This window comes from Quercus suber, unplaced genomic scaffold (assembly GCF_002906115.3).
Source record: "Quercus suber isolate HL8 unplaced genomic scaffold, Cork oak 2.0 scaffold_574, whole genome shotgun sequence".
Taxonomy (NCBI): domain Eukaryota; kingdom Viridiplantae; phylum Streptophyta; class Magnoliopsida; order Fagales; family Fagaceae; genus Quercus; species Quercus suber.
In genome coordinates this window covers 480,553-494,687 of record NW_027070019.1, presented here as the reverse complement: position 1 = coordinate 494,687, position 14,135 = coordinate 480,553, and the positions used below count along the sequence as shown (strand labels likewise).

Below are 14,135 nucleotides of genomic sequence, written 5' to 3'. Positions count from 1 at the left end.
AAAAAAACAAAAACAAAAAAGTATTGCAAATATATTTGTAAAGTCATTGGCAAAAAAAGGAATATATGTAAAAAGTTTTAAATAATAAATAAGGAGAGAGAAACAAAATTGCTATTAATTAAGTGAATGAGATATAAGTCAATTAGCATTTAATGCTATTTTTTTTAACCATTAGATCAATTGCAAATTTACGGTCTACAAATGGTGTAACTTTTGTCAAGTTACACCAGGTGTAACTTGAACCCATCTCATATATATATATATATATATGGGTTGGGTTCAAGTTACACCTGGTGTAACTCTAAGTAATGTTACACCACTCAATATTTTTTAATTGAATGCGAATATTGACAAATTCACCGTTAGATTACATTATCTTTATATATTTTTCATGTTTGCAAAATTTTGAGATGATCAAAGATTAATAGTCATGTCATCAATCAATTATTAAATTTCAAATTTTTGTAGTTTAAGATAATACATAAAAAATGAACTTATAGATCAAATGGTAAATAGCATCCGATTGATATGAAAATTGGCATGCATGTTAAGAACATATAAAACATGTAATTCAACGGTTGGATTTTCAAAATATTAATTTAATAACAAGTTATTGAGTGGTGTAACATTACTTAGAGTTACACCATGTGTAACTCAAACCTAACTCTATATATATATATATTTGAGATTCGATTTTTGTCTACACAAAAAATTAATTGGTGTTTTGATTAGATGATAATAAATATAATCATCAAAGCGAATGTCATACGTTGAAACTCTATGAAATAAAATTAAAAAAACTACCCTTATAATTAACCTTAAATTTTTTTTTTTTAACAAGAAATATATATGGACTATGGTCCCTTTATCAGATTCATGTAAAACTAGAAACCTAAGCCAAACCCAAATATGCATTATCCCAAAACCAAAACCACCCGGACTCCACTCCTATCTCTCAAATCCAGCTCATACTACATTTGGATTCCGAACCATATGATAATAGTAATAGTAAACACAGCGTACTGCAAAAGCAACTAAAGCCAAAGCCCAGAAACAAAACACAGCACACAAAAAACACAAACACAAACACACTCTCACTCTCTCTCTCTCTCTCTCTCTAAAAAGCAAAAATACTTTTATTTATATTTATATTTTTATTCCCACAATTCTATTACTTCGACCATAAGTTTCTTTCTCTCTCTGTATTTGCCAACTCGGTTTCACAACTCAGTCTCAGACCCTTTTGCCAACTCATTTGGAATCGGTGGGTTTCACTCCCTAGTTGCAAGGACTGAGTCAACTCGGTCACCAAAGTCACCTGGGTCATCTAATCCTATGGTGAGGGCCTCCATAAATTGAAATACCCATTAAATTTTTCTTTGTTTTAGTCTCATTTCTTATTCAATTAAGCTTCAAATTGCAATCTTTTAATAGTAAATTTTGGTCTTTTGTACTATTGCATTGAAATTTGTGGTGTTTGAAGCATGCTCATGTTTGTTTTAGTTGTTAATTTTGTGAAATTTTGAGTTTTTGCAATGTGGGTATGAGTTTTTGAGAGTGTAACTTCTAAAAAATTGGGAATTGTTAATGTATTTTTTGGTACTGTGGACTGATAATTAGTGGTATATAAATCAAACAAATTTGGTTTTAGTGTGAATTATAGTTATTAGAATCATGGGGTTTGTTTTTGGTATGAATATGCAATTGAGATACTATTTTTGTTTTTGTTTGTTACTGTTATTTGTATTTATGCTTGAGCTGCCTGTGATGGATGGAGTTTTAATTTTGAAAAGAAAATAAAAAAATTTCACTTTGAATTATTTATTTATTTTTGTTTGTTTTATCTGTTTTGGGTGTTCAGTTTGTGTATTTGAGTTGCATGTGGTGGATTTTCCATGGAAACAGTGGTTGGAGTTGAGGGAAATGATGAAGGGAAGGTTGAGGAAACTGGGGTTGAGAAGAGTAGCTCTGCCCTTTCTTCACCAAAGCAGATTGCCGACCCAGTTGTCTACAAACTTGTCCGGGTATACTTCTTTTATATATATACACACACACACACGCACTCTTGTGTGTGTCTTGTTGCTGTTATTATTTCTATTTATGGATAAATTGAGAGGGGAAACTGGTTTTTCTCGTTGGGGATGAAAAACGTTGAATTGGGGTTTCTTGAGATGTAAATGCAAAAGAACACCTTTTTGTTTATTAGTTTATATGAGAAATTAATGTTGAATGTTAAAGGATTCTTCTTATGTGATATCCTGCTAAATGCATGTAGAAGCAGCTTATTAGGCAAACAATGTTATGCCTTTCAGCTCGGAGCATAGTCTTTAATGTTATTGGTGTGAAGAAGAAATAATCATAAAATCCAAAGTAGATATATCAGTGAAGGAAGGTGAGATAGATAACCAATGTACTTGGTTGGCTGCAGTTCCTCAAGAGCACTGTCATTCCATTCAGTCCAAACACTTGGGAGTTGATTTCCAAGCTAGTGGGCCTTTTCCATCTTCGACACCTACCCGTCCAGAAAGACATCTTTTTGAACACTGTACTAGGCATTACCTGAGAGAACCCAATAAGGACAAAACTAAAGATCAGAGCTCTTTAAATGCAGTTGTTCCCTGCATGTTATCCTAAGCACAGTTTTTTCCATTTCTTTTGCTTTGACCACTAATGTGTTGCATTGAAGTGAAAGTTTTGATATGTGCATCTGCTTGTCACAAAAATTTGGGTTTCTCCGCATGTTTCGGAATTTCTCTGTTCAAACTTAAAAACATAAAAGTTCTGGTGCTGGTCCCCATTACTTGTAGAGAGATTTAGCCATGCCACTATACACTTCCATCTCAAAATGGAATCGACTGAAGGATGATACTTGTATCTTTCTCTCTGTTCCTGTCAGTTTGAGGATAAAGAGAGGAATCATTTTCAACAGCCTGTTGTGATTTTTATGCAAATTGCATGTGGGACTGTGCAGTTCTTTTACAAGTAGAAAGGGTTGTGGGCACACATGAGAGAGAGAGAGAGAGAGAGAGAGAGAGAGAGAGAGTTACCATTTTGCTTTCTCTTCTCTCGTCCTTTTACAGAGCCAACACACATCACATCCAAAGAAAGATAGGCTCAAATCTCTGCACTCCTTATCCTTTTCTTCACTTTCTATAGCCTTAAAGTAAATGTGGATGAATTATATTGAACGCATTATTTGTTTGTCTTTGTAATTAGTGGTGAAGCAATTTAAGTCATAATGATTTTGCTTTCATAAAGGACCTATCAAAGACAGAAAATGAGAGTTTTGATAAGTAATAAAATTCATTGATAGAAAGAAACATAAAAGGTGTGCAACCATACTACACAAGTAGTATGTTAAAAAATAGGATATCCAACTTCCAATTTTGGGCTGGTAGCACATTTAAAAAGAAAAATTATTATATGTTAATCTCATTTATGTGGAGTATTTTTTCATCTAATTTTGCATTTAAATATGTTCTTGTGTCTTATCTGATATTCAGGTTGAGGGAGATGGGAGATTAGTCCCTGCCACAGATGATGAATTAATGGAGGTTGAGGATTTTCTTGAAGATGACAAGACTGAAATGCATGATGTTGCTGACAGTGGGCAGACTGTAGGGCACATATCTGACGAAGGGGCATCCTCTGAGAAGACTCAATTAGAGAGCACAGAAGGTTAGCTTGTGTTACCATTACTACTACTTCTTCTTCCTCTGTTTTATTATTACCTCTTTGAACAACAATTTAAAGCAGATGGATACAAATTGTGTACTTTGCATACTGGTGGGATAGGGAACTCTGTATCTTAATGACTAGGCTGGAACATTCTGGATTTTATATTTCTGAAATTGGTTTTCTTTTATGAAATTAAATATTTTGTACAGATGGATTATATTTTGATTACTATTGATCATGAGGTTGGATTCCATTTTGGTAGCTAGAGGAACTAGGTTTTGGGTACACCTCATCCATATATATATATATATATATTTTAAACTGTAATTTAGATGTTGTGTAAATATATATATCTGCTGGGTTGCTTTCCAAACTTACTGGCAGTCCAGTACCACTAAAGGTCTTTCCTTTTCAGCAACTTAGTACCACTAATTCATGTGGAAACTTATGCTTTTCATCTTAGTTTCTGGTTCCATCTGGATTTTAGTATCTGAATGAGCAATATGTGCCAGGTTTGTTAAAGTTGGAGAACTCAGAAGCTGATGCTGGTAAATTAAATGCACGGCCTGAGGTATTGGTTTGCCTTTTTTAATATTTTGCTCTTTTGGTATGTAGATTCCTTCTATGTTTCAGGACTGAATGGATACTTGAATATATATAATACTTGTATGACTGTTTCCATAACCAGTTGTTATGAATGTTATAGCATTAATGTTGCTACACCATTACATACCTTTTTTTATTTTTTTATTTGTAATTTTGATACTGTAATGTAGGTAAAATAGCGATGGTTGAAGTAACTTATTCTCAACTTTTTGTTAAATTACTAGTGTATGGGATAGCTCATTGGCTTCTTTGGCTTAAATATAAGCTGTATAAAAGTACAGATATGCGTAGAAAAAAGTAAGGCTTTAAGAAGCTGTACATAAGCTGGCTTAAAAGAAAAAGCCAGCTTATAAGCTTAATCAAAACTCTGTTACTTTATATTGCAGTGCACACTTTTTACCTGCATTTGTTGCAACTTTATCATTTTAATTAGAGCCAATTTTATTTTCTAGATTGCATTGTTTGAAAGCTTATGTCTGTTTCTGAATATTTAATATTATAAATTTATTGTTGAGAAGTTTTGTGGAAACTATGTAGGCTGTTATGAAGATTTCCTTTATTAGCCAACTTAGAGAGTTGTTGAATGTAATGGGTCTTAGTGATGGTAGTACTCTTATAGAGTTTTGTGGTTCCCTTTCATTTTTTTTTTTCTTTTGATAAATGATTCCCTTTCTTTGCTTGTAATACTTGATTTTTTTTTTTCCAGCTTCCTTAGGTGCTCTCACACATGAGGTAGCTTTTCTGCAATAAATTACGTTACTTATAAAATAAAATAAAAGTGTTTGTGTTATGTAACTGAAAAGATCAGTTTCTAATTAACCCTCCACAAATGTAGGGAGGCTATGCATTTTTATTTTGGTGAAAAACAATGCCTTTCTTTTCGTGAAAAACTTATTTTATGTATATATAAAATAAAAGCTCTAGCGCAGACTTTATCCTTCATGCTTAACATGTAAAAGACTGAAGTTCTGTTCCATAAGTTGATGTAGAAATGGGCAATTAAAATTGTCCAACTCTTTGCTAGTATAACACATAATACTTGAGTTTATGTGATGTTATTTTGTTTATTTGGATCAACATATAACTTCAACCTGTAGTTAAATGTGGTTACATTAATAATAATGGAAATAATTAAACTTGGATGTTGGACTTGTGGATATATCTAGATTATTTCTAAGTACTGCACCAACAGATAGACAAAGGCCAATGAGCTCTAGCTCAAACACCACCTCTTCCTACCATAAGATAAGGTGGACTGTGGAGTGTATGGCAGTGGAAAATTTATAATTTTTTAGAGCTTATTAGATAGGCATACTTGGATTAGCAAAGATATGGTGCAGTCTGTGCATGATTTTAGCACCAAAAGTGGGGGAAGAAAGGGTAACTGGATTAAATTACAGTACCCTTTACAATTTATATCTATTTTGCGAGCTATGGACTTTTTTTTTCTTTATTCTCTATCAGATTCCTACTCTTAGTGGTTTATTTGTTTATCCATACGTATATGCTTCCATGTGTTGAATTATGTGTTTCTATGTGTGCAAATGTGTGATTTTGGGATGTGTGGTAATTAATTTCTTTGGATCCTTCTTGGCCATAAATATATCTTGTAATTCATTGAGGTGGTGTTGCCGAAGGTCAAATGTGAAGGAAGGCTCTGTTTAGGATCTCATGAACATTCTTCTGCTTGTAAATTGCAATTGTACACTGCTAACGTTCTGATTAGCATGATAAATTATTTTTGCATTGATGAGAAGCTTCAATGTGAAATTCCCTTGCAGGAAATCATTCCCTCATCAGCGCCAATTTTGAATGACAATGATATCAATCAATCTGGAACCACCGTGGAGTGCCCTAAGCCTCTAGAGAAAACGATAGAAAATGTATCATCAACTTCTGCTATCCCTACTAGTTCTAGCTCAAAGCCTGATTTTTCCAAGTTAAATGGTGAAATTTGCTTGGATAAACTATCAATTAGAGAGCTCCATGAAGTATTTAAGGCAACATTTGGGCGAGAGACTACTGTCAAAGACAAGCAGTGGCTCAAAAGGAGGATTGCCATGGGATTGACTAATTCTTGTGATGTATCAACCACAACTTTTACGATTAAAGATAATAAGCTAGTGACGAAAGGTGAAGAAGAATGCAATAAGAATGTGGATGGTTCCTTCACCCAGGATCCAGAAGTTGGAGCAACAGATGTTAACAGCAAAGGTTCACCAGCTAGTCATGGTAGCCAAATGGAAGATCATCAAACTGCTTCAGGCAAAAAATTGAGAAGCCATAGTTTAGAACTTGATAGTGGAAGTGAGCATCTTCACATAGAACAGGGAGCTGCCAAAAGAATTCGGAAGCCCACCCGGCGATATATTGAAGAACTATCTGAAGTAGAATCCAAAGATTATAGCCAAAGGTTGATTACTTCACCTAAGAATGCTGTACCTGGACAGACGTCTCCAAAATCTTCTGTCAGGCCTGTTAGAAATGTACCTTCAGAAGGGAGAATTGTTGTAACCAGGTTGGACTCTCTTGGAGGATCTGGTGTTCAGGTTCCTTATGTTTCTCGGGTCCGAAGAAGCCGGCCAAGGAAAAATGTCATGGCTCTTATGGTATGTGACACCTTTTATACCTGAGCAATATGAATGGGGCTTGGTAATCTGATTTTTTTTAGTTTTGGATTTCTGTTTCCTAAGCAAATGATATATTTCTAATTTCTTTCATACCCCAGTGGCTGCCAGGCATTGGTTTGCTATGTGTACATATTCCACATGCACGCACATCTTTATGATTGTTTTGGATAATATTTTGGGGGTTGCGGGGGAATAAGAGCGGGTTGGCATTCTAGTATATTCGTATTATCCTTTGTATTTTTTGTGGTTATCGTTGCTGTCATCATCATTTCCCAACAAGCTTGATCTCAATTGCACTTTCTTCCTTGAGATTGCAACATGGAGGGTGAGATCGTGGGTTTAAGACCCACTGGGTTTGTGTGTAACTTATCATCATTGATGTCAAATACATGCTTGCAATATATTCTCATCTCCCCTCTCTCTATCTGCCTCTCTCCCAAATCTTCTTTCACTTTTTGTCATTTGTTTTCTTTTTCTTTCTTTCTTTATTCTTCGTCTTTTCAATATTGGTTCTCATGATCTATACCTTTGAAAGTGCCATTTTTCTTTGGTTTGTTGTACTGTCTGATCTACAATTTATTCAACTTAATTTTTTTTTTTTTGATAAGTAATTTGTCCCACTTAAATATTTAGGGGATTTGAACTTTCTGCATGTTCAGTAGGCTAGCGGTTTTCAAGAATTGTTGTTCAAGATGATGTGGAAACTGTGTTTTTAAAAGTGTTGTTAAAATACGTGTTTATAGTACTCATAATGCCAAAAATGTGTTTGATACAATGTTCCAAACAACATGTTTCAATGTGTGAAAAAACCTAGTTGTGTGTTTGGTATGTGTGTGTTTTAATTAACAAAAAGCTGCCAACCCAGTTAACATTATTACTTTTTAATTGGAGGAGAGAGAGTCCAGATATTACCATTGCCAACTTCTCCCCTTTCATTCACTTTACCAAATTGTTCTCTGCAGCTCCAAAATTCTCCTCATAATTTCATCCACCCCAAACCCTCACAACTCATTCTCATCGCTGGCAACCCAGTTGAAGGATGCCGTTGTGCAAGAGGGACAGCAGCAGAGGCTAGGGTTTGCAGAATTTACTTGGCGTGAAGGATGGAGATGGTAGAGAGAGTAAAGAGGGCTCAGAGAGTAGGGCTGACATGGCGTGGGAGAGAGAGTTAATAGAGGTGTAGTCTAATCAAAGTGGGACCCATGCATTTCTAATTATTACAAAAATGACACTGAACAACAGTTTTTGCATCTTGAAAACTGGAATGAGGAGCTTTCTAAAATCAGTGTTTAAACACTATATTTTGAGTAACATAACTCAAACACTCTTAAAAAAACTTATCTACCAAACATGTTTTTTTGGGAACAACAGTTTTCAGTGTTTAAACTCTGAAAAATGTTGTTAAAAATCTAATACCAAATGGCTTGATTCATGAATTAAAATCTATGTATTCTGACCCTTGCATGTGTTGACTTCAGTGTCTTCTCTTTGAAGCAGCTCGTCCTATATCTTGTTTAAGGAGAATTGTTCTTTAATAAATGCTTTCCAATTGCAAGCATCCTCTCATGCATTCAATTCACCTGGAGGATGATATATATATATATATATATTTCTATGATGAATATTTCTGTCCATATCGCAGCTAAGTTAAAAAAAGAAAGTTCTTCATCTTTTAAAAAAAAAAAAAAAAAATCCTTTAGGTTCTGTAATGACACTGTACCACTTTATGCACGATGCTATTAATGTGAAAAAACAAAAATGGGGAAGCTTTTGTTCAAGAAATGGGAGTAAAAGAATAGTGGGACTGATTCATTTTGCATATCGGGAAAGTGAAAATCTTAATACACAATAGAAGCCAACACGAGTTAGAATGAGAAACTAGCTTGGATGCTAACCATAGCTGAGGTATCCACATGGGAGACTTCAAGATGGGGAACTCATTAATTCAATCTAAATATGCTTAAGACATAATTTAGGAGAACTGTGTCAGTATCAATAATCATACAAGTGCATAGTCGTACTAAGAATAATGTTGAATAAGTTCATTGGTTATTGGAAGCCAAAGAGACAAGGATATGGCTTCAGTTTCATGGCCAGTGCATTAGCAGGCTTAATATAACATTTTGCTACCATGATCCCTGCTGATGGAAGAACACTGGTCTGCCATTTCCTGATTGATTATTCACCAGAATTCTGTTTTAGGAAACCTAATGAGAAACTCTCTAATAGGTTTGCTGGATGCAACTTTAGGATACATTTTTCACTAGTATGCACAGTTGTATTTAAAGTATATATCATTAGTGGATGAAACTGTAGTTGAAAGTGTCATGAAAGAACGTGGCAAACATTTTGAAGCATTTGTTTTAAGGAAAATATCTGGGATATATTTTGTTGTATGAACTGGTGGAATGTGCTCAAGATTTTCCTTGTATACCTTCCTTGTAAGGTATTATCTGTTTATTTGCATTTTATATGCCAGATATCTTGCTTTTGCTTATGTGTTTTTTTTCTTTTTTTTTGATAAGTCTTTTGCTTATGTGTTTTGAACTAATTGTATGAACATATTTGAATTCTGTGATTATTCAACCATGAGCTGTTGGAGGAATTCAGCAGTAAGTAAAGATTTTGACTTATCTTATCACCAAAAAAAGAAAAAAAAAAAAAGAAAAAGAAAAAAAGAAATCAGTGCAGAAAGATTTTGGGTTCTGTTTAGTAAGAAGCTATACCTCTGCCTTGATTAACAAACAAGCCATGATTAAATAACACTTGGCTTTGTTTAATAAGTCTTGTAAATAATTTGTAATTGAAACATAATTGATTAAGAAACTTACCGAAATCAATGATTGGTATTTCCTTGTGTGGATAAACAACACTTACCAATGACAAACAACTACTATATGAAACTCATGGACTATGAAAAAGAATTGGACGAGCTCCAGGGTTGTGTGTATTGTAGTTCGTTACTTGCCTTAGGAAATTCAAATGTGTAGGATTTTGATAGTCATGCTAAAATTAAAGACGGATTAGATTTTGCAATAAGTTGGATAGAAAATTAATGGTATGCAATTATAATTAACCCAATATGGTTTTTCTAAGTTTGATTTTATTTTGTTTTACTGAAATTGTTATACTACACAAGAACTGATGTGGTTCAATTGTCAACTGGTAGAAATTCAATCCAAGTAGCATGGGCATGGCAGCTAAACTAGTAAAGAAGGCCCTTGGTGTACATAATTCTCAAACAGATGATAATAAGAGGGACAAAGTTTTGAAAAAGAGATCTTCTGCAGAACAGATTCAGCAGCCGGTAAGACCAAATTTGGGTGCATCACTTGACAATTTGTATTAGTTATTGGCATTTTGTCTGGCCGAAAAACTGTTGTATAATATTTTAGCAGCAAATCTTTTGGTTTGTAGTTTCTTTTCCATGTCCCCTCTCTAAATACTTTTCCTTTAAAATTTTTTGGGTGTAGTATTCCTTTTTGTCAAGGGCTAAAACTCCTAAAATTTAAGAAACTCTGATGGCTATAATATTTTCTTATTTGGAGTTTGTAAATATGCTGGCTAGTCTATGTTCTTCTGCCTCTCATGTTGACGCCAAAGTACAGCACGCATATTTTGATTGACTGTGATCCTCTCACCTGGATTGTATTACAGTCCTATTCCATGATGCTTGTTTTTGGGCAAGTTAAAACTTAAAACGCCATCTGTAGTTATGGCATTAGTCCCCATGGATAACAAGATAAAGAAGCTGACATGGTTTGTTTTAGTTTCTTTGTAGACTTTCAACTGCTGCATTAAGAGAGAGAAAAGGGGGGGGGGGGGAGGGGCTATACCTAGTGTTTGTTAAAGGATTTCATAGGTGCAGGAGACGAAAAGAGATGGTTACAATTATATCATTTAAGCTGTGTGCATTCTTTTAAAATGGTTACTTTTCTGGATCTGATATGCTGTTTCTCTTGAGCAGTGGAGCGCTGTATAATCTCTTGTATTTAAAATTTAATTGCTTTTTAATTTTATAGGTAACTATTAAGTTCTTTTTCCTACGTAGTTTTTTTCTGAAGTAGAGAAAGATAGGCAGCGGTCAGTAATGGGCAGATTTGAACGGGGAGAAAATTTGGGGCTGACACAGGCAGATTCGTCTGGGGATAATTCAGATGATAATGTGGTAACTGTTCCCACAGCAAAAGGTGGAATGAGAAGGAAACATCATCGAGCTTGGACTCTTGTTGAGGTTATGAAATTGGTTGAGGGTGTATCCAAGTGTGGAGCTGGGAGGTGGTCTGAGATCAAACGACTGGCTTTTTCATCCTATTCATATCGCACATCTGTTGATCTTAAGGTACAAAATCTCTATTAATCTTTTTTTCCTAAATTTACAGTTAACTCATTTGAAATTGTTATCTTGATATGAAAGGCAAGTTTTTGGATGATAGTCTTTCCAAATACCCTTTAGGTTGACAAAAGAATTAATTGTGTAGGACAAGTGGAGGAACCTACTAAAAGCTAGCTTTGCACAGACTCCTCCAGATGATGGGGTAAGCTTTCACACTTCTAAGTTTCAACATTCTTTAATTTGGGTAGCTTGTGGAGGAGGGTGGCAGTTCAACCTGATGCCCTCTTCCAATGCATACAAGTTTTGAACTCTTAAGGTTAGCTTTTATGTAAACTTGGTGTAATGCCATCGTCACATTCTCTTAATTTCAAATTAATGCTTTTTACCAAGGAAGAAAACCCAAGATTTTAATGGGTTCCACAATCACTATATATTGGTTTTACTCACTCAGTCTTGTATTACAGTATGTGCTTGAATGAGCTTGGCACTGCAATTACTGACATTTTCTCACAACTTACTTTATTGAAAGGGGAAAAAAAAAGTATACCACCATTGTTTAAAACGTAATCAGGATGTCTCAGTTGAAGTTCTGGAGGCATTTCAACTTTTCAAAAAAGGAAAAGTTATGGAGCCATTAGGGTTCATTTTTAAATTTTTGTGGCTAGCTTTTAGCTTATGTTGTTTCTCTTTCTGTGATCAATGATAGTTGAACTCCCGGAAGCCTACTTCAATGCCCATCCCTGAATCAATTCTGCTACAAGTAAGAGAGCTTGCTGAGATGAATGCACAGGTTCCTACAAGTATTAGCTCAACCAAACCAATAATGGGTAGTAGAAATTTGCACGAAACAAGATCTGGGTACTTGTAACATTGTAAATAATACCATTTGAGCTGTCTAAAATGAAAATAAAGTTACTAATCTGTATGCATAAAGCGCCTCCTTGATATCCAGTTTTATGATGCTTTTGTACGGATGTTGGTGATAGGCATAAAGGAAGTTTATGAAAGATTTACTCTTGCCATGAAAGCATTCTTATTTCTGTTTTTGAACCATAATGAGTGGATTGATTGATGAAGGTAGGACCTGTTATTGCATATAATGGTCACATCATTGAGGTAAGCTTGTTTGAAATTTTGCTTGAACTAGGGAAGTAATATTATCTAAGATGATATTTATATCTGTAAGATAAATAGTATTCATTTGCTAAAAATGCAATCTTCATTTAAAAAAAAAAATTGAAGATATAATTCATAATTTTCAAGATATTATATAATAGGATTTTAATTTGTTAAATGACTTGAATTTTAACAAATATTCACCTTTCCATGGGAAAATGGGTGAGATTTTATCTACTTGATATGGTTGTTATCATACGCTTTTCTCTATTGTGAAAATAGAGAAAATTGATATTTTCAATAATAAGTAGCTTATTATTGTGCAATTTGTTTAGTTTTGAAATTTATGTTTGCAATTTGTATAGTTTTAAAAATAGAGAAATTCATATTTTCTTTAGGGAATAATGCAAAAGCATTCCTTGAACTTTGGGTTAAAATGAAATTGACCCTCTTTATTTTTAATTTGAAATTAAAACGCCATGAGGTTTAGGAAATGACCAAAATGGTCATTTTGTTGCATTTGTGTTAGTTGGGTTGAATAAAAAGAAAAATAATAATAAATTTTTAAATAAAATAAGTCATTTTAAAAATTCAAATGGTCTCCCTCCCCTCCTTGAACAGAAGAAGAACTGAAGCACTAGGATAGAGAATTTCAATCAAACTAGTATATCTCTTTTTTTAAAGGAAATTTTTAAATTTTTCGCTGAAATTGGATTGAATCATGTGTGCGCTACTTCCATTTTTTATTGGTTAAGTTTTGGTTTAAGCTTGGGCCACCATTGAATTAGTCAGGAATTTGACATGTTTATAGAGGTTTTGAGTCGTAAGGTACCTTCTTCTAAACGGAGGCTTGTATAACATTTGTGTTGTAAATTGTGTTATGAAGGAAGGTGGTGGATTTTGTGTTTCAAGGCTTGTCCCATGTTGAAAGTTTACAAAACCTTTGTGGGTTTATAAAGAAATACAAACACAAACAAATGAAGTAATTGAGAGAACGTGGGTTTATAAAGTAACAAAAGCACAAACAAATGAAGTAAATTGAGAGAACTTATGGACATGAAACTCCAGAACAGATGTGCATTACTCCAATGTGGAGCTTTAGAGGGTCTGAATCAAAGTTAAATACACAATTTTTAAAAAACTTCTCCTAATGTTTTGTATCTAGGAGGTGAATTGCTCTTAACCCGATAATAAGCTTTTGCAGGTAGGGATAATTATTACCTTAAAAAAAGTGTTTCAACGTGCTTTGAAGTTGTATTATTTTCTAATCATTCTTAATTTCATTATCACCTTAAATGAAGTGTTTCAAAGTTGTATTATTTTCTAATCATTCTTAATTTCCTTATCACCTTAAATGAAGTGTTTCAACGTGTTTCAAAGTTGCATTATTTTCTAATCATTCTCAATTTGAATTTCTACATTATATAATAGTCTTTTAACTTACAAATGATTTAGATTGTGCTTACTGCTTACTATTTACCACTATATGCGAAAATGAGTGAGATATTATCAACTTGACAATGATCTACCTGATGAGAGACTATAATATGATTTGCCTTCTAGAGATTTTAGTTAAGGGATAACTTAATGGGAATTATCAACAATTTCCATAGAGCATTTAAACTTTTTTTGATTTCAGGGTGTAATCTGAGATTCTGAATTCCCACAAGGTAAAACCTCGTTTAGTTAAATGGCAAGTTCCTAGTAAATGGTGAGTCAAGTTGAATACAGATGAGTCTCACTATGTAATGACCTAGGACAGTAGGTAG

At 33.8% G+C, this 14,135-nt stretch overlaps 1 protein-coding gene across 2 annotated transcripts; it reads left to right on the top strand.

Moving 5' to 3' along the window:
- Positions 1–985: 985 nt before the first annotated feature.
- On the top strand, positions 986–12,277 carry LOC111998878 (uncharacterized). 2 transcript variants are annotated; one of them, XM_024030997.2, is made up of 9 exons: positions 986–1,338; positions 1,906–2,024; positions 3,504–3,678; positions 4,191–4,249; positions 6,066–6,893; positions 10,084–10,221; positions 10,966–11,256; positions 11,396–11,452; positions 11,957–12,277. In XM_024030997.2, the coding sequence occupies exons 3-9, from the start codon at positions 3,549–3,551 to the stop codon at positions 12,116–12,118; spliced, it is 1,665 nt and encodes a 554-aa protein (XP_023886765.1). In that variant the 5' UTR covers positions 986–1,338; positions 1,906–2,024; positions 3,504–3,548; the 3' UTR covers positions 12,119–12,277. The 2 variants fall into 2 exon arrangements, with proteins under 2 accessions (XP_023886765.1, XP_023886764.1); XM_024030996.2 differs by having other exon boundaries at positions 1,862–2,024.
- The last annotated feature ends 1,858 nt before the right edge of the window (positions 12,278–14,135 follow it).